The 23477-nt window shown below is 44.9% G+C and overlaps 2 protein-coding genes and 1 long non-coding RNA gene across 3 annotated transcripts; 1 reads left to right on the top strand and 2 right to left on the bottom strand.

Annotated features, from left to right (window-relative positions):
* The first annotated feature begins 703 nt into the window (after nt 1-703).
* Nucleotides 704-3512, top strand: LOC135112280 (uncharacterized). The gene is made up of 3 exons (XR_010274257.1): nt 704-1130; nt 1459-1582; nt 1809-3512. It is a non-coding gene; the product is annotated as an uncharacterized LOC135112280 (long non-coding RNA).
* On the bottom strand, nt 3202-4420 carry LOC135112279 (putative nuclease HARBI1). Its single transcript, XM_064026568.1, has 2 exons — nt 3565-4420; nt 3202-3337 (listed from the first exon to the last, which is right to left on the bottom strand). The coding sequence occupies exons 1-2, from the start codon at nt 4203-4205 to the stop codon at nt 3283-3285; spliced, it is 696 nt and encodes a 231-aa protein (XP_063882638.1). The 5' UTR covers nt 4206-4420; the 3' UTR covers nt 3202-3282.
* Nucleotides 4421-9925: 5505 nt separating this feature from the next.
* Nucleotides 9926-12994, bottom strand: LOC135112278 (transcription factor Adf-1-like). The gene is made up of 2 exons (XM_064026567.1): nt 12621-12994; nt 9926-11206 (listed from the first exon to the last, which is right to left on the bottom strand). Exons 1-2 carry the CDS (start codon nt 12754-12756, stop codon nt 10521-10523), a joined length of 822 nt encoding a protein of 273 aa, XP_063882637.1. The 5' UTR covers nt 12757-12994; the 3' UTR covers nt 9926-10520.
* Between the last annotated feature and the right edge of the window lie 10483 nt (nt 12995-23477).

The raw sequence follows: 23477 nt of genomic DNA, 5'->3' as shown, positions 1-23477 counted from the left end.
TGGGAAAAAAAATAAAATGCAAGAAAATGCAGTATATAAAAATGGTAATCACAGGCAAAAAAGACTGTAATTGGGGATGTATGTGCTTACAGATGCGTGTATAGCCGTGGATAATGACACAAGACCCTAAGAAAAGAAAATTAGAGGATGATGCACAAAATGGCAGCACGATTTGAAACAGCCAATCTGGGATCGGGACAAGGTGCCGCAGCCACTCAGAGAAGAGGAAAATTGAAACAAAGGCCAAGGACCAGTGAGGAAGCAACACAAGCCAGGAAAGCAGTAAGGAGCCAATGAAAGACCAGCTGGCAAAAATGAATGCCAAAACCGAGGAGCAAAGGCGGGAAATGCAAAAAAAGAAAAAAAAGAAAAAAAAGAAAAAAAAAATCACCAGACAAAAAATATGAGAACCATAGCAAGGCAAATAAACACCAAAACTTTTTTGTTAACCTTAACAATCTCTGCTAGCTAACAGAAAATCACTAAAAGTAATGCACCAATGCTTAACTAGCAAATGTTAGTTAGTAAACAGTTGTTTGTCAAGTCCCACTAAACAATGCTGAAGTTAGCAGCTTATGAACATGTAAATGGGTATATTATTAAAAATTGCACACATAAAACAGTGTTATTAATGCAGTTGTTCAAAATTTATTAATATAGTATCATGATAGCACATAAATAGCATATGTATGTTTTTTTTTAGGAGTACTTATTAACCAACGACAGATATTTTTGGACGATAGCGCATCGCACCGTATGTTTGTAAACAGTGTACAGGCGGCCGCACCACAGACAAATCTTCCTACAGAAGACTCAACAATTACTTCAGAGGATATAGACATGGAAGAAGAACCACAGAAAAAGAAAAGGAAGCCAAACTGGTCACAAGAGGAAACACTCCTCTTGGTCAACGTGATTATGGAGAAAAAAAATTATTATAAATGGGCGATTTAAACCAAGTTTAAGCCACAAGGACAAGAGGGAGGCATGGCAAAGCATAACTGATGCCATTAATGGAACAAATCCACTGACTAAGTGGACTGTAGAAGAAGTTTAAACCAAATGGTTTTCTGTCCTCTCAAAATCGAGGAAGAAAATTTCGGCAATAAAGGCTGAATATAACCAAGCAGGTAAGATTAACTTATTACTGTATACTCTTCCGTTTTAAGAAGTTAACATAAGCGAAATAGCTTTCACGTTATTCCTATTGCTTATTCACCTCAATCAACTTGTCACAATTACTTTTATTAAGGTAGAAATTTAGCATTTGAGTGCTTGTTCTCACAGTATTAATAACATGCATATCATTTAACAAAGATGTGTTGCAAGTACTGTAGCAGTCAAATTCAGCGCAAACTTGGTCATACATACAAATTATATTGTACTGTAATGTGTAGTGATATTGTATATTTGCAGCTTTACAGTACTGTGCTAAAATATGATTAACTATTCTTGAAGGTGCTGGTGGCCCCCAAGCTCCTCCACTTGACCCAGTAGACATGAAAGTTGAGGAATTATTAGGGGAGAAGAATGCAACTGTGATAGGTGTGATTCAGAATGATCTCGGCTTTCATACGTTGAGGTAAGATTCTTGCAATTTTTTTGTCCTGTGTACTGTATTGGACTTTCTATTGCATAGTGTACCACAATTTTAGCCTAACATTTGCATTGATATAATTTTATCAGATAGTTCATACTTCAGCAAGGCATTTTTACATACTGTACTGTAGTTGATATGCACTTTTCTCCTTGTGAGATTAAACTAGTTGCATGTTTTTAACTGCGGTAAATTTATGCAATGGTTTTAGGAAGCTGCAGACCCAGCAATGGCAGGAAGACACTGAAGAGTTGGGAGAAGAACCACCCCAGCAACAGGTAGAGGATGATAGTGAACTCCCTCAGCTTCATTGGCAAAGTGTCTAAGTCCAGCCCCAACCACAACAATCTTCGCACAAGGCCCAGCACTTAGAACTCTTGGAGGATGGGTCCTTTATAGAATGCACCATAACTGAACCTGAAACCTCTAAGGCCCAACCAAGCATATCAACACCAAAACTAAGAAAGTGTTCCAGTGTCAGTGATGAATATGAACAATACAAAGCTGAAAAAACGCAAATTGAAACTTGAACAGGAAAAGTTAAAAATTGAAAAAAAGGAAAGTAGAATTGTTAGCATTGAAGGGAAACATTGAACTTAAACAGAAGTTAATGATGGCTGAAATTGAATATTACCAGTCTTTGACAGCAAAAAATATGAAAAATTAATAAGTGAATTGTATAGGTTTCATTTTTGGTACAGTAGAAATTTATGCTGAGGAAATAAAAATATATTATTATATTTATTAAGATTTTATAGTATATTGCAGTATTATTAACAAGATTGAATCTCATGAAGATTGTCCACCCCAGAGTACCCAACTGAAAATTGTCCACCTCAGCTGCTCTCGGCATCCAACACCAAAGTTTCGGTTAGGTTAGGTTAGGAAATGGTCGGGTCAGCTGAAGATTGTCCACCCCCAGTCTCGCTCTCATGAAGATTGTCCACCCTAACATGCTTGGAGTGGACAATTTTCATGAGATCCACAAGATTATATACTGTAGCATGTATGTAAAGGAAAAAAAAAATACAAATTATATTTTACAAACTGTATTTGTTTCAATTCATTTTATCTTTCACTTTTGACTATAAGTGGGAAAAAAAACTTGTTAGTAGAGAGAGAGCACTGCAACAGCAATCACACCTTCATGATACCTCATTCAGCCACTGGTCTGCTGCAATATAAATTAATGTACAAAAATTTAGTTTAGAAAATAAAACTGGCACCAATCACATATATTCATGCACAGTACTGCATCTCTGAGCAAGGGTAATTAAGTACAGTACTGTACTGTACTGCACTTAAACATTTATTAATTTAGTGAACATATATTGTAATGTATACAGTATACTGTATTGTACAGTATACAGTACAGTACATTCAGAAAAGTTGATAAGGATAAGTAGCACATATCTGAAATGAAGACTGGCAATATAATCTCGAAATGGATGTCCGTTACGGCCTGCTGGTCTACCAGGATTAGGAGGTATCTCTGCTTCACCTGGCTCTTCTTCATCTGCACCTACGTCCCCTTCAGCTGCATCGTGGAACAGTTAATCTTCCTCGTTGATAGGCACTGGAATGTTAAACTGCTTGCACATGTTGTGGAGCAGAGCACAGACATAGACAATTTTGCATGTCTTCTCTGGGGACAATCGTACTTCACCATGAAGTACATGGAACCGTCACTTGAGCTGGCCAATCTCCCTCTCTACTACACAATGTGTCCTCTTGTGTGCTCTGCAAGAATTGTTAACCATCATAAGGTGAGGTATTGCAGTATATACAGTAGCATCTATAAGCTGCATAGTGTTGAAGAGGAAATCTGTACTAAAGAGGAATTCTATGCTGTATTGGTATTTTGGTTGTTATCACATTAAGTAATGACTACTACCTAGACTGGAGAGGACAATACCTCTTTAAAATAAACTGTACTATATAGCATAAGAAACATGATTTTAACTTACGTGTTATAGTTTGTCTGAACACCAGCCAGAGGGTTTAGATAAGGCGTCAGCAACCACTCCTTGCAAGGATAACCACTGTCTCCTAGAAGGTAGCATCCAGCTGGGACATAATTTTGTTCAAAAAGTGCCTTCAAGCCAGACTCGTCCAATATCCTGGCATCATGTACTGAGCCAGGCCACCATGCCAAAACATCAAGTATCATGTACTTGGCATCGAATACGATTTGCACGTTGATGCTGTGGTATCGTTTTCTATTTACATATAAATGTTCATCGACACTGGGAGCCACAATTCTAAGGCGTGTGCCATCTATGGTACCCACAACACCGGGAAACCTATAGTCTTCCATGAACTCTACTTGTTTCACTTGCACTTCTTGGCGAGTCAATGGGAATTTTACAAATTGAGTTACAATGTCTGGTTCTGACAGTGCATCAATTGTCTGAGTAATGACATGGCTGATTGTTGCTTGTGAGGTCCCAAAGTCGTCACTGCTGCACTGCTGCATTTTACCCGTGGCCAAATTTCCTAGGGTAATTGCCACCTTCGTCTCAGGACTCAGTGGTTGATTCCATTCTGTACGGGATTGAAGTTTGTCCCTCACTAAATCAGCCACTGTTATTATACCAGCATGGTTCATCCTGAAGCGTTTGATGAGTTCGTCGTCATTGTACTTGTTGAATACGTCCTGTCGCTGTCGATACACTCACTGTCGTCTTTGAAGTTGTTGTTGTTGCTCCACCATCTTCTCTACTAACAGGAATTTGTTAAGAGCTTAATAGTCCTCCACAGCACTTTTACCTTAACAGTACTTTAAAGGCCCTAACAAGTTTTCTGTATCCACTGTTTGTGCTTAACAGCTAAATGTTAGCCTTAACAGGAATTTGTTACCCTTAACAGCTATTTGTTAGTGCTAACAAGTTTTGTGTATACGGGCCCAGATACATGGATAAAAAGCTGTAGAGCTGTAGACAGAGTGGCAGACCGAGGGATGCCAGTGGACGTTGATCACAGCAGGCAGGACCGTGACAAAGCGCAGTGGCCGGGAAGCAGGAAGGGAATCAGCTGGAGACAAGGCAGACCTCTCGAAGTGTGTAGGAAGATCCAAATCGTAGAACAGGCCGCAAAGCCTATTAGGTACTCAGCAAATACAGCAGCAGTGTGGGGACAGGAAAACCAAAGTGGGTCTAGGTGGCAGCGCAAGGCGTCAAGGGACGACAACGCACATGGTGGCATGCCTGGGGGCTAGGAGCAGGGACTGCAGCCCAGAAATCCCCAGAAATACTGAGGATAGGCACGGAAGACAACGCAAGACAGCTTGGTAGCAAGTGGCACACTAGGGAGGCTCGCCCGAAACAAGAACAGACGTGTCAAAAGCACGAGGCGTTGAGCATGGGCTCCATAAACAAAGGGAGTCCGCTCTTCTTCTTCTTGTGACCTATTCTGCTTTTTATTGTTTGATAGGTCCTTCTTCCCTTCAGTGTTATGCTCTGATCTGTCCACTATAGAAGGAGAGCGGTGAGCACAGCACAGGGAACAAAACAACACATCTAACATATTATGTTTCCTTCATGTCTGTACTCTCTCATTACCCTTACTATCCTCTCTCTCTCTCTCTCTTTCTCTCTCTCTCTCTCTCTCCTCTTGAGCACCTTGAGGACTCCACCCTCCTCCTCCTCTAACCTCCTAATCCACTCACCTTCTCTTATAATTACCGTTACGGAGCCTATCAACCTGTCTCTCTCTTCTTCATACCTGACACACTCAATCAGGAAATGTTCCACAGTCTTCCTCACCCCTCTACATGTGTTACATCCCTGGTCCAGCTCATTCCCGTTCCTAGCTTTCACCTCCAGCATCCTTGTCCTTGCCTTCACTAACAACTTGCTACCCCAGTCTCCTACATGCCAGTGGAGCACCTCAGGTCTCTCCTTCCACTTGTACCACTTTAATGTAGACTTTGTTTCTATCCCTGCCTGCCATCTAACTAAACCACCTTTTTCTATTCTTTCCCTCACCTCTCTGTGTCCTGTCCTCCAGTCCTCATCAAAATTTTCCCTCCTTTTCCACCTATCCATTTCCCTCCTCCATGAAGATCTAATAGAGTTTTCCCTCACTACCTGTCTCACCCACCTATCCCCATTGAGTCCTTCTATCTTCTTCAAAAAGCTCAGCTTACCTTTAAATATTCTCTCTCTTAAAGTGCTCCAGCCCATGTCTCCTCTGAAAGCTTCTACTGTTGTGCTGTGCGGAACACCTAACCCCCACCTACCTACTATATTCTGGGTCTTCTCTAATCTTGTTAAGTCTCCCTCCTGGTAGTAGGTAATTTCAGATCCATACAAGCAGTAAGGTACTGCCATTCCCTTCCATAAACTTCTGCCTACCTCATATTTGTTGACTATCCTACTCCCTACATTCATTATCATTCCTGTCATCTTCCTGGCTTTTGCCTTCATTTATTTTCATCTGTTTTTCATCTCCTTTTCCTTCTTTGCTTACCTCTAGGCCCAGTTAAGTATACCTCTCTGCTATCTCTAATATGCAGTTCCCTAATACCCACTGTCCCTCTACCTCACTGTTAAACTCCATCACCTTACATTTCCTGTCACTATACTTAACAACCCACTCTCGTCCATATGGCTACCTACAACTACTCCTCCATGTCCTCCTTACTCTCTGTCATCAGCACTGTCATTGACATAGGCTAGACATCCTAATCTTCTATCCCCAACTTTAACACCCTTCCCTGACACCCTAATCCTTGCTATTAACTCATCTATGTAAATATTGAATAAGGTTGGGAACATCACACACCCCTGCTGTACTCCAATATTGTTTTTCATCCAACCTGTACTAATGTCTCCTAACGTGAACTTCACCTCATTATCCTCATATAGCTTCCTAATTACCTGCACTACCTTCCTGTCCATTCCTCTGTGTGTAAGTAATGTCAGCAGTTTGCTCTTGTCTACTCTATCATAGGCCTTCTCTATATCCTTCCTTAGCTTTATATTTCTTTCAATAATTTCCTTCATAACTAGTGTGTTTTCTAAGCTACCCCTACCCTACCTAAAACCACTCTGCTCCTCTTCGAGCACCTTATTCTCCTCTATCCAAGTCTTCAGTTTATTATTAATCACCCATCCAAATGCCTTGGCTAGTATGTTCACCACTGTTATAAGTCTGTAGTTACCTACGTCCTCCCTTGACTCTCCTCCTCCCTTGTGTATGAGTGTAATTCTTCTCCTGTTCCAATCCTGAGGCACCTCCCCTATCTCTAGTATTTTCCTGAACAGCCCAGTTAGTGCCTGTCTTAATGCTTCCCCACCGCACTTTATAAACTCCTCTATGATGCTGTCTGTCCTGCCTGCTTTCCCTGTCTTGATGGCTCTCACTGCTAAAGCTGTCTTGCTTCTCTATCTCAACATCTTCCATCTCCCTGGATTTATTACTGTAAATGAACTTATTTCCTGTTTCCTCTTCCTCTTCCTTCTCCTCATCCTGCAAATAATCCTGTGCCAATACTCCTCCACTATGGGGACCACTTCCTCCTCCCTGCTTGCCCCTCCTACCATCCACCTTCAGCTTCCCCTGGAGTGTTGCCGGCCTACCTAAATTCCTCCTTAATCGTATCCACACTACCTTTTCTCTTTCTCTCCATGGCATGTTGTTAAGAATCCTTGTCTGCTCTCCCTCCCACTTCTCAGTCTTACCTCTAATGATTGCCTGAATTACTTTCTTTGCATCCTAAGCCCCTGCCCATTCTGCTTTGTACCTTCCTCCAGATCTCTTTGCCAGTCTAGCTAGGTTCCTTTGTTTCCTATTTTCTCTTTTCCTGTCTCCTAATGCCTTGCTACCTCCTCATCCCACCATCCTTTCAGTTTGGTTTTCCCTACCTTGATCTTCTTTACACCCACAGACTTCTTTGCCTGGCGCCTTGTGTTTTGTTTGATGTTGCACTCCCATTTAGTTACTGTCCTTCCTACTTCCTCTCTCTTTCCTGGCATAATTTCTTCCATTTCTCTACAGTACTTCACCCAGTCTGCATTCTTTGTTTCACTTATCTTTCTATACTTCCTTCCTCACTCTTGTACATTACCAAGTCTTCCCAGCAGTAATGACTATTAAGAAGTGATCTGAAACATCTATTCCTTCATTTTTCCATATCTTACATCCCTGTTGTTCTACCTGTTCATTTACTATGACAGTCTATTGCCGACTCACTTCTCCTATCTCTCCATGTTACAGGCTTTTCTAACTCCCAGTTCTTGATCCTCATTCCCCATGTCGGCAATGAAATCTAAGATCAGCTGCCCATTTCGGATCACTGCCTCCTCCATTGACCCTATATGTCCATTCAGATCACCCATTACAACCCTTTTTATTTTGTCCTACTCTCTCTTTCAAACTAGTCACTGCCTCATAAAGCTTCCTGTTATCCTCATCATTCCTCCGGCTCTCCACGCCCATATACACCACTGTCACCCACCACTCAGTCCCATGCTCTGTGATCTTCACTGTTAAGATGTCACCTTTATTGTGACCTAGTCTACCTTCCAATTCCCTTGTTATCTTGATTTCCTCCACACTCCTACCTTCCTTTTCCCTCATAATCATCCCCAACCTCTCCTCCTTTCTTCTCTCCTGCTTGACTGCCTCTGCCTAAAACTAACCAACCTCCTTCAGTCCACCCAATGCTGTCATGCCACCCTGTCTCACCTACTCCTATCACATTATAGTTTCTCCCTTCTTCTATCAGTAGCCTCCACTTTCCCTCACTCCATCTGTTTGTGTTCAGGAAGGCAAACAGCATCTCTCCTTTCCGTGCCTTCTATTCCTGCCTGGCGTCCTCCCACCTCTATCACACTCCAGGCTGCCCATACCTTCCCAACGCTGGACATGTGGACGCCGTCTGGTGACCACACCTGCCTCCAGTTCATCTTTTCTCACAACTGCAGCCCATCACACTCCCATTCTTCTACCTTTTCCATGCACCTCCTTTTCACCCATCTCTTCTCCTGGCCAAATTTTCTACCCTCCTTATCCGGCCTTATGGGGATGCACATCAGTAAGGGCCTCTTGTCTATCTTCTCCCTTATCATATGAATTATCTCTTCCATCCACACCACTGTCTCCTTTCCTCCTATCTCTCTAAGCCATTCCCTCCTCCCTTGATCACCACTAGGTCCTTAGGTGCCATCTCTCTGAGGTGTTTCTTCATTAGCTCATGGATGACCCTGATGTTGGCCCCTGGTCTACTCTTGTCCATTACCTTATAACCACCTTTTGACAAGTAGATCTCTTTACTTACTCCCCTTATGAGAAAATCTCCAAATATCCATATTCTCTCTCCTGGCTTCTCCTGTGTCCTCAGCTTTCGCCTTTTACCCTCCTGTATCCTCCTCCAGGAGTGGTGTCTTACTCCCATCCATGTCCCTGTCCTTGTCCCTCTGATCTATCCAGTTGCTATCCTTCTCCTTCCTTCTGTTGTCATGACCCTTCCTATCCTGGTCTGTCTTCTTGACCTTACCGATGCTGCTCTCCTCATGCACCCTACTGGCACAGCCCATAGCCTGCCTAGTGGCCACACGCCCCTCCTCACAGTCCTGCTCTCCTTCACCCGGCCCTACCTGCTCCTTCCTCCCAGTCTTCTCACAGTAAGTGTGATCCTGGGTTCTTTTGGCTGGTCCTTTACTTTGGCGGGGAGCCTAGAATCCTCCACCTCCCTGCCTTGGCCTTCCTCTTCCACCCAGGCAGACCTGACGTCACTCCTAGGGGCGTCCTCCCCGGCCTCCTCCGTTTCGGAACCCTCCACCTCACTTCCCACAGTGAGTGCCTTCCATTCCTCCTTTACCTTCAAGAGACACCCGCTGCACAGAAACAAGAGGTTATTGTTCTTGAGGACCTTCCCTGCCCCATTCAGCCCCACACACTCCACATGATACCAATCACAGCACCTTTCACATGCTACTCCTGGGCAGCGACGTGTTACTTCCTTCCTGCATTTCTCGCACTGTTAAAACATTTTTTCCTAAAATGGGGCTACCACACAACCCACACCCTCCAATAAGTTTACAGATGTTTAAGAGCTTCCGCCTAGTACTCACCTACACCTCCTCCTGCTCGGAGTAGGACATCCACGCAAAACACCAAAATAGTCACAGGAGGCACTGTGGGAGTACCGCTGGCATCAAATATGTGCTAGGCTGGTGCGCTAGCACATGTAATAATGTTGAAATCCAGGGATGATAGCAAACACTGTGTAAAATATCTCAGTATAATAACAAGACTGCCAAGTACAGATTAGATCTTTATGAACCAGAGGCCGGCCGCTGACTACCAGGCGTGCGTGACACTACCTAAGGCCGCGTTCACACCAAGCGAGTCGCGTCGCGTCAAGTCAAGAGCGTCATTTGATGCGATTCATTTTGACTCATCTCCGTTCACACCGACTGCGTCAGCCCGCGTCAAGTCAGCACTCAGTGACCTGGGTAATTTCATGGAGAATGGATGCATGTTCCCTGGCTGAAGTAGCTGCTTTGTTGTGGCTTCGTCGTCGCAGACGTAAGAAGAAACAACGAATATGGATCCATGAACTGAACATCAAGAGGCCAGATTTTGGAAACTTCTCTCATCTATTCCCAGACCTGGTGAACCATCCAAAAAAATTCTACAACTACTTTAGGATGACACATGAAAATTTTAAGAAGCTGGTGGAGTTGACTGGATCTTCCATAAAGAAAATTAACACAAACTACAGGGGTGCAGTTGGAGTTGAAGAAAGAATGACCATTTTTTTAAGGTAAGAAGTATTTTATTGAACATTACAATAATCATTCCATTAGGCTTCTGTGTAGGGCAATAGTAAATAAATATAACATAAAGACAGCTCATGTATTCCTGCTGGTAAGTGAATGGTACAACTCGAAAACATGAAATTCTAAGCTATTTCTCAGATGTTAGTATACTCTGAGTAACTATCACTTACATTGGATGTACATGGTGAGGGAGTATATGACTGATTCTGATCAGTCCAGTAGCCATACTGGACAGTGGGGGCGGGTTTAAACATCTTTCTACGAAAGGTTTCATATATTTCAATTTTGATGTCCATGTTGTCACTTGGCGACAGTTTTTTCATCATAGGCAGTAAGCTTAATAGGAACTGGTGATCTGGATCAGTAACATTTTGTGTAGACGATTGTTCTCTCAGTAGCTTTAATTCTTCTAGAAAACGCACATCTATCTCATCTGCAGTATCCCTGCTGCGTTTCTTGGTGACACTGGTCTTCTTTGACATGGGAAGAATAGGCTTGGCAGTACTGCGGTCCTCACAGGTTTCGGTATTACTTGCTGCTTCTTGAGGAGATACATTGTCTGGTGTTTCGATGACAACAGAAGGTGAAGAGTCTTGAGGTGCATCTTCCGCTTCATGACAGGTGTCTTCATCAGGAGGTGTAGGGACGTTTGAAGATGTTGGTCGTGGCGTCACATGAGGGATCAGAAATTGCATGGCATCATAGTACACCCACTTCCTTGTTTCGGTATTACCTGATCCAGATGTTTTGGCACTAATCTTTCTCCTTTCCCTCATGAAGTGGCTTCTCAGGTGGCGCCATTTGTCCTTACATTCGGTTTCTGTAAAATAGTTAAGAGGGAATTTATAAGTATCTTAATTAAGTAGTCGTCATGAGATGTTATAGATTTGAAATTATATATATATATATATATATATATATATATATATATATATATATATATATATATATATATATATATATATATATACTACAACATAGAAAATATCTATGACTACAATAATACGGAATCTGATATAATGATGTATGAGCCTAGCAACAAACATAACCTTTAATAATTGAAATTCATTGTGTATATATATATATATATATATATATATATATATATATATATATATATATATATATATATATATATATATATATATATATTACGAAGAATTTTAGTAAGCTACAGGATCACAATTACTTTTAATGATAATGAATTTCACTACTGAACGGCTATTTACTGTAAAATAAAAATTTTATTAACGCTTGTTATTGTATTTCTTTCCAGACATGTGGTTACTGGAGAATCTTTTGGTTCCCTTAGTTACCAGTTTCGTGTTGGAAGGAGCACAGTACACGAGATTATCAAGGAAACCAGCAATGCCATATTGGAAACACTACAACCACAATATTTGCCAGTACCTAATGAACACCTGTGGGAAGAAATAGCCAGAACATTTTTCGACAAATGTAATATTCCTTGTTGTATTGGGAGTATTGATGGCAAACACTGTCGGCTGAAATGTCCTGCTGGAGGAGGGTCACTTTTCTATAATTATAAAGAATACCACTCTATTGTTCTCCTAGCCATTGCTGATGCCAACTGTTGCTTCACTCTAATTGATGTAGGATCATATGGACGAAACAGTGACAGCTCAGTTTTCACTGAATCAAATATGGGGAAGGCATTTATTTCTGGATGTTTAGGTATTCCACAGTCACGTGAAATACCAAATACTGCAACAAAAATACCATGCTTTCTTGTGGGAGATGCAGCTTTTCCTCTCAAGCCTAATCTGATGAGACCATATCCTAGAAAGGACTTGGACTACTCCAAAAGAGTATATAACTATCGGATCAGTAGGGCTAGAACAGTAGAGTGTGCCTTTGGAATGCTAGCTCAGAAATTTGGTGTACTTCATACATTGATGATGACTAGTGTTGAAGTATCTGAATCACTGGTGAAAAGTATTTGTGTACTTCATAATTTCATTCAACATGAAAACAATTTCAACTACTCTCCTCCAAGTGATGATGTTAGTGATACAACACAATACAACTTTCTAAACTCAAACCTGACAGCAACAAGCACGAGGCCTACAAGAGAAGCCATGGCAGTTCGTGATACCTTGAAAGAATACTTTGTTTCCCCAGCTGGAGCTCTTGAGTGGCAACACCGAATGATCTAGTAATGTAAAGTTCATAGCCTAGTGTATAGTTCATAGTGAATAAAACTGTAGTCTTACCTGTACTCTTCATTGCAGCAGCAACCTCCTTCCACAGGGCAGCTATGACATCCCGATCCCGGTGGTTGCGGTCACTAGGATCATATATGGGAGGGCGTTCTCGAACTAAATTTATCAGGAATTCCACTTCCATCATGCTCCCGCAACGACGGACTCGCTGTGACTGATGTAGAAAATGGGTCCAGCCCTATCTGTGACTCGATGCGTCGCGACGCGCCGTGACTTGACGCGACGCGACTCGCTTGGTGTGAACGGTTTTTTCAAATATACATACAAATTAATGTTAAACTCGGGTGGCGATTCATGACGCATGATGACTTGCCTTGACTTGACGCGACGCGACTCGCTTGGTGTGAACGCGGCCTAAGTGATCGAAAAATAAAAGAGGAACGAGAGGCGTCGTACATACAAATTAAATACGTAATTGATAAATAATAGTAATAATGATAACAATAACAAAAAGAAAATGAGCCTACAATATATATATATATATATATATATATATATATATATATATATATATATATATATATATATATATATATATATATATATATATATATATATATATATATATATATATATATATATATATATATATATATATATATATATATATATATATATATATATATATATATATATATATATATATATATATATATATATATATATTGTAGGGTGTAAGGAAGACGCAGTGCTTCCTTAAGACCTTTATTCCCTCGACTGCCTCGAGTGCGGCAGAGCGTACAGTGGTGCCGGGAGGGCCAACATATCGTACCGTATGCGATAGATATAACAGCTATATCCTACATCTCCCCCCCAGTTAAACATATGGTAAATAGCATATGGGCTTAACGGAAATACATAATGGATTATAGAATAAACACAGCCGAAAGAAGGATATACATGAGGCAACATAAGTTGGCATGCTTCCACCTGAGAAACATAAGATTCCTTAATAACATTGCATAAATAAAACAGGTTGTACAAGGGATTATACCAATAATTACAATTAAGGTGGAGAGGACTCGTCGTAGTCGGCTAACCACTGGGGACGACGAGAAATCCTCCGTGGGCGTGATGGGGTTGACTGCCGGGGCTGTGGGGTGGGGCTGGTTGCGGGTGTGGGTCCCGCGTGAGACGGTGCGGGGCTGGCGAGGGTTGCCCCCCGTTTCACCCTCAGGTGCCGACGGTTGCGGAGCGACAGACGGCCACTACCATCCAACCTGACGGTATATTGGCGGTGTGGGAGTGCCTCAGCTACCACTCCACTCCTGTCCCATACCTTAGTCATCTGGTTCTGCACCCACACTCTAGAGCCCGGGGAAAGGGGTTCAAGGGTTCTGACTGGCCCCTGGCGTTCCACCCTCTCGTCCCCAGACCGGGCCATGGCTAACTCCCTACGTCGGAGGGCCCGTCGCCAGTGCTGGTCCACCTTGTAGTTACACCGGGCTGTGGGGACGCCGTCTCTGAGGTGGCGGCCCGTGGCGAGCTGAGCGGGTGAGCTGTCAGCCCCTCGCAGGGGCGTGTTGTGGTACTGTAGGAGAGCGGCCGACAGCTTGTCCGTGTCGAGGCTGCCGGTGGGGCCAATGTTAAGTCGTAGCATCCTCTTGGCGGACTTGACTGCCGCCTCGGCTCGGCCATTGGACTGGGGGTAGTGGGCTGACGAGACACGCACTCTAACCCCCCAGCGCCTGAAGAAGTCTTGCATCTCCTCACTTACGAGGTTGGTGCCGCCGTCCGTAGACACCTCCTCTGGTGCCCCCCAGCGAGCGAAGAAGCGGCGGAAGTGAGCCATGAGTTTACTGGAGGAGGCACTACTGGGGAGGTGGCCGATCTCCAGCCATCCTGTGAGCCTGTCGGCGTACACTAAGTAGGTGTTGCCCTCGAGCTGGAACAGGTCCGTCACTGTGCACTGGAAGGGATACTCTGGTGGCGGGGTGATGACTAGGGGCTCTGGTGACTGGGAGGGGGCGTGGGCGTTGCAGGCTGAGCATGTCGACCGCAGGTGCTGAAGGTCCCCGTCCATACCGGGCCAGTAAACCGACTGGCGGGCCCTGCGGAGCATGGAGTCAAGCCCCTGATGACCCGCGTGGAGGTGAGTGGCCACCTGCTGGCGTAGGGGCTCGGGAATCACCAGCCTAACGGACCCCTGGTCGAAGGTGTACGTGACCAGTCCCTGAGACACTGACAGTCTGTCTCTGACCCCGTAAAACTGGCGGAGGCAAGCCACTTCTCGGGACCTCTGCGGGCTCCAGTCACCCGTCAGGACCTTGGCCACCAGCAGCTGGTATCCTGGGTCGTCTGTGGCAGCGCTAGTGACTGACGCCTCATCCAGTGTGATGCAGCCGTTGTCGGTAAGGGCGGCCGTGGTAGCCGCCGCTGTAGCCACCTCCAAATCCACGGCGAGGTTCTCGTCGCAGCTGTCTGGTGAAGTGCGGAGGGCAGGGTAACGGGACAGGAAGTCTGCAGCACAGTTGCGCTTCCCTGATAGATACTTGACGGCGAACCTATACTGCAGCGTCTTCTCCTTCAGCGCGAAGAGCCTGGGGTTAACGATGTCCTTCAGTGCCCTGTCCCCCAGGAGCCTCACTAGGGGGCGGTGGTCGGTGACCAGCACCAGGTTTGGGCACCCCAGCAGGAACAGGCGTGCCTTCCGCAGGCACCATACCACCGCAAGGGCTTCCCCCTCAACTGAGGCGTACCCAGCCTCGGCCGCTGACAGGTGCCGGCTGCCGCAGAGCGCAAGACGCCACCCGCTCCTACAGCAGAAGGGAGCCTCCGCCGTCCCGCACCCGCAGTGCTGCTGGAGGACCACGAAACCGATACCCTCCTTGCTGAAGTCGGTCATGGCAATAGTGGGCCTGGAGCGGTCGTAGAATGCCAGCCCGTCCTTGGCCAGCTGGCAGACCGTCTCCTTAGCTTGCTGGAATTTTTCCTGTAGGTGTTCGTCCCAGTACACTCGTTTACCCTGCGGTCTCTTCAGTAGGTCTCTGAACGGCTCCATGATGGGGGCAGTGGCGATGAAGGGAGCCAGCTGGTTCACGAACCCGAACCACGACCTGATGTCGGTCAGGGTGGGCTTGGCTGGCATGCTGAAGTCCCGCACTGCTGCCAGACGCTCGTCGGTGGGTTTGTAGGACTCCCAGCCCACATGAAAGCCCACGAATTCCACTTCCCTCCGGCCAAACCGGAACTTCTCGGGCTTCAACGTAATGCCCTGCCTGGCACACGCCTCCAGCAGCTCGTAGGCGTGCCAGAATGCCCCCTCCACGGACTCGTCGTGTAGGAGGGTGTCGTCGATGCACTTAAACTTGCGTTGGATGTCCACTAGGGCGTCGTCGAAGCGCTTGGTGTAGGCGTCAGGGGCCGCGCAGTGGCCCATGGGGGTCCGCCGGTACCTGTACCGCCCCCAGGGTGTGATGAAGGTGGTGAGTTTCCGGCTTTCCTCTTCCAGTTCCACCTGATGGAAACCCCAGTGGGCGTCGGCGACGGTCTTGAACGTGTGGGCAGGGATGGCCGCCACCATGTCGAAAGGGGTGGGCGTGTGGTGCGTCTCCCGGAGGCAGACGGCGTTAAGCTTCTGATAGTCGACCGTGCGTCGCGGCTGGCCCGACTTCTTTGCCACGACGACCATCCTGGCACACCACCTTGTCGCCTCCCCGGCTGGGACCGGCTCGATGACTCCCATGCGTACGTCCTCGTCCAGCTGTTTCTTTACTTCCGCCTCCCAATGACGTGGTACAGGGGCCGGGGTGTGGCAGGTGTGAGGTACGGCGTCGGGGAGCAGGTGGATACGGTGTGGCTCACCTGCCATGACAGGGAGTGGGCAGCGGCCTACGTTGAAGGTTGATGATGAGAAATGGCGAAGGAGCCACTCCTCCAGGCGGCCCACGTTCTCCTCCAGGGGTGGCAGGGGGATGGCCGCGGGTCTTGTCGGCGCCTCCGTCAGGCCAGGCTGGCGAGCGGGCGGCGCCTGGGATGCGCCCGCCGCAACCTGTGTGTGACGGGGAAAGTCCCGGGGCACGAGTCAAAGCTCCATGCACGTACTGAGTGAGAGGAAGAGGTGACGTGCAGAGTCCACAAAGCAAATCTCCTGGGTGGACGAGCGGCCCCCGTGGGATATGGTGCACACTGCAGAGCCCAGCAGCTGGAGGGGCATGTTGGCGATGTCTCTCAGGCCAGCCCGACGCTTCAACTGCGTAGGCCGTAAAGAGAGGGGGGTGAGAAGCCCCCTGCCGCCCACACACACCTGGGCCCCTGTGTCGGCCACGGCCATCACCTCGCACGTTGCACGCCCCCCACTGGTGACGGAGACGTGGAGCGTCGGGTGGGGGCACGGAGCGGTGCCAGCCACCAGCACGGCCCCAGACGTCAGCTGGGGGACCGAGACAGCCGCCTCCAAGCCTGGGGTCGTTGATCTCCTCCCGCCGCTGCGACACATTTTCTCGACATGTCCGGGTTTCCCACATTTGTAGCAGTTCAGCGACCAGGGGCGTGAGTACCTCCACAGTTGCCACAGGGCTTCTCGACGGGGGTGTGGGGGCGGTTGGCGGGTGGGCGCGTGCGCACCGAGGCTGGCGCGGGGTGGCGGTGTGCTCCAGCTACCACCTCCTGTGCCACGTCTGGCAACGGCGCGTCAAGATCAGCCCCCGCCACTTCCCGCGTAAAACTCCCGCCAAAGTTGGCGTCCCTGGCAGCGGATTCAAATGTAAGGCAGAATGTTCGTAGCTTATCAACACTGGTAAACTGTTTACACAACTGGAATACCTCTCTCTTCATCACCGGATCGCTTAGGCCGCCCATCAACTTCCGCAGCAGCATGTATTCCGCCAAGTCATCACCACACGAAGGGCACTGAAACCCGCAGTCGGCGGCAGTCTGGGAACACTGCCTGAAGAAGTCCGAGACTGACTCACCGGGCGCCTGACGGCTACTGAAGAAGGTGCTCCACACGGCCGCCTGGTTGGTTCCCTTCAGTGCCAGGTTCTCGATGGCGTCCAGTGCCTCGGTCGTCGACAGGGCCTCCCATTGCAGCATGGTGTACCTTGTGTCCAGCGTGCGTTGCAGGGCCGGTGTGCAGAGAAGGCGGATGTGTAGCACGGCCTCCGGCGCGCCCCATTGGTTCAGCCTAACCCAGCACTCGGCAGACCTCCTCCAGGAACGAAACGAGGCTGTGGACATCTCAGCCTCACACTTCTCCGGCGTGGCAGAGGTCGGGACTCTGGAGGCAGGCGACCGGCGTGCGAGGGCTTGTTGCATGGCCATCAGCGCCTGCTGCATCTCCAGTGTGGTGGCGAGATGGCTGCTGGGGACCCCAGGTGTCCTGGGAGCCCTTGACGTGGTTGTGTGGAAGCGGGGCCGGCCAGCCATGGTTACTCCAATCACTGCGCCATGTAGGGTGTAAGGAAGACGCAGTGCTTCCTTAAGACCTTTATTCCCTGGACTGCCTCGAGAGCGGCAGAGCGTACAGTGGTGCCGGGAGGGCTAACATATCGTACCGTATGCGATAGATTATAACAGCTATATCCTACATATATATATATATATATATATATATATATATATATATATATATATATATATATATATATATATATATATATATATATATATATATATATATATATATGTGTGTGTGTGTGTGTGTGTGTGTGTGTGTGTGTGTGTGTGTCTCCTAAGACAGACAGATTTTAAGATAGATTAAATAACAAATTGTGGCAAGGTGAACAAGCATTAAAAAAACCTTGCTTATGCAATGTAATGTAGTATAATAGTAACGAGTACAATATCTCAATCAAAGTAAATGGGTAAACTTGACTAAACATTCAATGTAAGTCAGAATAAAACAGGAGCTCAACCATCATGACAATTACAATGAAAGCGTTATCCTACCAAATTCATGAAATAATTATGGTGTATCTAGGTTTGTACATGTAACAGATAACTTTATATATATATATATATATATATATATATATATATATATATATATATATATATATATATATATATATATATATATATATATATATATATATATATATATATATTTTTTTTTTTTTTATTTAATTAAATTACTTCCTCTAAGCAAGATTTTTATATCCTGAGGGAGACTATTGAAAAATTCTGGACCAAAATTTATAACACTATTTTTTAATAGTTTAGTCCTGAATACAGGTAAGGATAAATTTACATTATTACTCTTAGTATTACAGGAATGCTTTCTAAATTTGAACACTAAATTAGGACCAATTGTTTTAAAAATCAATAACAAAGTGAAGTATTTATGTATTGAAGACGTTATTAAAAATGTAGGGCTGGGTACCCTATTAGTGGTAGACTTAATCCAAGCAAGATCTTTGTTTTACTAAACATTCATAATATAGATTATGAAAATATATAACTTTACATAAACACATGAAGTGAGGGTGGGGTAAAGGGGGACTTAGGAGTCTGTTAGAAACAAAAAAAGAAGTGTGACTAAGGATCATTTTATGAACCATTGGTCTAGATGTTCTTGTCAACAGGAAGTAGCTCAAGTGTGCAAAAGTCACACTGCCACTTGAAACCCAGGGCATCGTGGAATTTCATGGAAGCAGTGTTATTGTTTTCAATTACAACATAAGCCAGGAGACCTTTCTGCAGCAGCTGGTGTGCCAAGGCCAGGGTGGCTTTGCTTGCCAGGCCCTTTCGACGATGCTGCAGTTGCGTGAAAGTGTTACCCATCCAACCGTTTTTGGTCGTGCGAATCCACGACACTAAATTCTCTCCTGCCTCCTTCTGCAGTGACTCAACACTGTCTGTAGGGCTGCGTTTACGAATACTAACGGATGGGAGATGGGCAATGTCATGTCTTATACCATCCTCTTTGTCAAAGTAATTGGCCTTCCAGTGTGTCCAGACCATTAATGCATCTTCTTCCTTCAGGCTGCTCATGTAATATTGTGGAGACAGCCTACAACAGATAAAAACAACATTTGTATCACCAGCTCCAATGTTCAAAATCTGCCAAGCTTGATGTTTACTGTTAAACAGGTCACTGATAGAACACAAAGAACTAACACCACTTAATGTCCAGTATTGCTGGTGTCTCGAGGTTGTATATATGTCCTTGGAACTTTACCTGAACGTGCAATCGCTGCCTACCAACGATGCCCAGTGACTAGAGAAGAATGTTTTGTCAGTACAGTAATCAGTCATGTCTCAATCTCAGATGTTTCATTTCATTCACAAATGCAGAGTGATGTAACTTACTGATAGCTGCAGGATGCTGGCGCAGCCCATCAAAAGCGCTGGCTGACTGTGGTTCAAGTCAGGGATGTGAAAGAGAAAGCGGGCTACATCTAAGGCAGTGTGCTCTGCAGGACTCCAGAACACCCCAATGCACTGTACACCCTGTAAAGTCATACACTAACTTTACTAGACACCCTCCAAGAACTCCATATCCATTTGCCTTAGAGAAGTAAACACCTCTTTTATTGAGATCTTTTAACAACTCCAACCACCTATATGGCAGTATTCCTTATGTGAAGGCAGACTTATGCACGGTGACTTACTGATTAGAACCACACCACAGTATGACAAATCTACGAATCATTCAACTTAGTTAGGCCTGTTTCACACAAGGCCACACAGCAGCGCCTTTCAACACACACACACACACACACGCACACACACACACACACACACACACACACACACACACACACACACACACACATGCACACACATACACACAAACACATTTAATTTTTCCGCACTCCCGTGACCGTTGGGGTGAAAGTCTTGGGTGACCAAAATGCCGGTCTTATCGAAATAATTCCCATTAGACATAGGTGTGACCATTCACGTCCCTTTCACCTTGTGCCTGTCTTCCGACTTTCTCTCTCTCTCTCTCTCTCTCTCTCTCTCTCTCTCTCTCTCTCTCTCTCTCTCTCTCTCTCTCTGTATAATTCCTTGGTTTTGACTCTGTATACTTCCTTGGCTTCAGTCTATATAACTCCATAGTTTGTCCCCTTTTGGAATATTGCGTTCAGGCATGATACCCCTGTTACCAAAAGGACTTAGATAAATTAGAACGAGTTCAGCATTGAGTAACGAAAATGATGCTAAGCCTAACAAACAAATCTTAAAGAATTAAATCTATTCTCATTAACACAGAAACTAAGAACTGACTTAATAAAGGTGTTTAAAATCACCACAGACATTGATAACACGGACTGCAGTAAGTATTTCACAATAGATTTTTCAAAATTGCATACGAGAAAACGGTTGCAGATTTTTTTAGGAAATTCTTCACCTCTCATGAGTCAAAATATTACTCTTTTCATCGTGTCGCCAATCAATGAAATGGGCTTTCTCGAGATGTGATAGATTGTAACACGTAGAGATTCTTAAACATATCAAAAGCTTTTGATATAGTCTCACACATAGCTCTGATCCTTGTAATCTTTTCTCGATAATTTCATCTCAAGTTTCCTTTCTGACCGTTCTATTGCTGTTGTGGTACAGGGTCATACACTTTTCCACATTTTTTTCGTAAAGGTTCAACCATTCAAAAAGTAAACAGTTAACGCAGGGAAACCAGAGAAACTGACTTCTGATCCCTCTAAAATTTCTCATTAGGCAGCGGAAATTTTGTGTTGTTCAGTGCTTCAGAAACTCAATTCCTCCATCTATCAACTCGACAAAACTTTCCAGATAACTATCCTCTCCTCTTCAATGACACTCAGACTGTCCCCCTCTTCTGCAAAGAACATCCACGGTCTCTCCTTTACTCATAATAATCTAAACTGTAAACTTCACATCTCATCTCTACCTAAAACAGCTTCTATGAAGTTGGGTGTTCTGAGTCGCCTCCGCCAGTTTTCCTCGCTCTTCCAGCTACTAACTCTGTGCAGGGGAGTTATCCGTCCATGTATGGAGTATGCTTCACATGTCTGCGGGAGGAGAAATGAAAATTTTTTCGTCTTATCAACTTTCCTCCAAGTAACTGTATTCAGTCTTTCTCTCATCGCTGCAATGTTGCATGTCTTGCTATCTTCTATCTCTGTTTTCATGGTAACTGCTCTTCTGATCTTGCTAACTGAATGCCTCCCCTTTTTCTGCGGCTTCGCTGCACATAACTTTCTTCTTTCTCTCTGTCCAGCTTTCTCATGCAAGTTATCTAGTATTCTCAGTAATTCATCCCTTTTCCTGGTAAAATCTGGAACTCGAAAAAAAATTCAAATTCAATGTTTATCCAGTCTCTTCCTTAATGAAAAATACGGTTTTTTGTAAAATGACTATTTGATTTTGAAAAATTAAAATTTCAACATGCTTATGTTCCTAAAAACAAATGATCGTTTATCGCTAATTTGAACCAAAGTATCAGTGATACAGATGAATCGATAATCCAGGAAAGATAATTATCGATAATCGATAACTCGACATCGTTATCGTGATAAAATTTATCGTGATAACGCCCATCTATGCATAGATTACATTATACCAATCTCTGTTCGGAAACTGGACTATCATTAGAAAGTAACCGTAGGTTTTATTGCTTATTTCTATTAAAAAGTTTGAGAGAGAGAGAGAGAGAGAGAGAGAGAGAGAGAGAGAGAGAGAGAGAGAGAGAGAGAGAGAGAGAGAGAGAGAGAGAGAGAGAGAGAGAGAGAGAGAGAGAGAGAGAGAGAGAGAGAGAGAGAGAGAGAGAGAGAGAGAGAGAGAGAGAGAGAGAGAGAGAGAGAGAGAGAGAGAGAGAGATTCTTTTTTTTTATTTTTATGGTATCAGCTTCTTTGCCAGAGAGAGAGAGAGAGAGAGAGAGAGAGAGAGAGAGAGAGAGAGAGAGAGAGAGAGAGAGATTCTTTTTTTTTATTTTTATGGTATCAGCTTCTTTGCCAGAGAGAGAGAGAGAGAGAGAGAGAGAGAGAGAGAGAGAGAGAGAGAGCGAGGTTGAAAGTAATGGTGTTACATAAGATGACAAAAGTTCATGAGATCACTGAACCTTTGTGATGTGACGGATTGGCATAATTTGCTGATCTAACTTGTAAACCTTGCTTAATTGCAAGCTGGTGGCTTACCTCAAGCTGTCTTTCCTTACCATTACACAGCAGTCAGCGCTGGCAGGGCAAGGTTGTACGTGCGCTGGCATCTCATCACATGAACGGTGTACTTACCTTGGAGATCAAGGTAGTGATGGTGAGGCAGGAAGGACGGGGGTCGGCAGGCACCAGGATGGAGGTAGGATGAAGATAGTGAATGCCGTAGTGCAACGCCAAACTCACGCTGCCATACACCTTGACACAAAATTACATGAGTTTGGGGCTCAGGGTGAGAAAATCAAATTTGAGATACTTCCATATCCACTCACATGCAGGTGTGTACTCACAATGAGGGAGTGAGGCAGGTGGCAGGCCAGTCTCTCTTTCAGAATGTCCAGCTCTTCCTCTCCCACCTGGCGAAGGGTCGTATTGCTCTGCGAGAACATCGTGGTGAAGGAAGCCTTGGCAACACCTGTACTGCAAAAGAAGGAGAGCACTTCAAGAAGAAATGCACATTTTCCTGCTATAAAAAAAAAAAAAAGTCAAAATAAAATGCGCTGGCTTAAGCAAGACCTTAATATGGAAATGTAAGTCTTAAAGCCAAGCTTGTTCATGTCAGCTATCTATTCAAGTCATATTTTATATATAAAAAGTTACAATCACAAATCCCAGACCCTTCACAACTCTGCCGCACCTGGACTAGCTTCCCTGAGCCACCACCTGTGTGGACTCAGTGCAGGGCTCAGACATGGGTGTACAGGGTCCTTTGTGACTCCTGTACCCTTTTCACCACAGTCATAACTCCATGTCACACTAAGTTGAGGT

This window comes from Scylla paramamosain, chromosome 23, assembly GCF_035594125.1.
Source record: "Scylla paramamosain isolate STU-SP2022 chromosome 23, ASM3559412v1, whole genome shotgun sequence".
In the NCBI taxonomy this organism is placed as follows: Eukaryota; Metazoa; Arthropoda; class Malacostraca; order Decapoda; family Portunidae; genus Scylla; species Scylla paramamosain.
The sequence above is the reverse complement of the archived record's forward strand: the minus strand, read 5'-3'. Positions and strand labels throughout refer to the sequence as shown.

Bases quoted from the DNA above. Each gene is read 5' to 3' on its own strand.
- LOC135112278 (XM_064026567.1), bottom strand. From the start codon at position 12,756: ATGATGGAAGTGGAATTCCTGATAAATTTAGTTCGAGAACGCCCTCCC. The intron at 11,207-12,620 runs GTAAGACTACAG...ACTATTTTACAG, and splicing joins TGCTGCAATGAAGAGTACAG to AAACCGAATGTAAGGACAAA.
- LOC135112279 (XM_064026568.1), bottom strand. From the start codon at position 4,205: ATGAACCATGCTGGTATAATAACAGTGGCTGATTTAGTGAGGGACAAA. The intron at 3,338-3,564 runs GTAAGTTAAAAT...CAATTCTTGCAG, and splicing joins GTTCAGACAAACTATAACAC to AGCACACAAGAGGACACATT.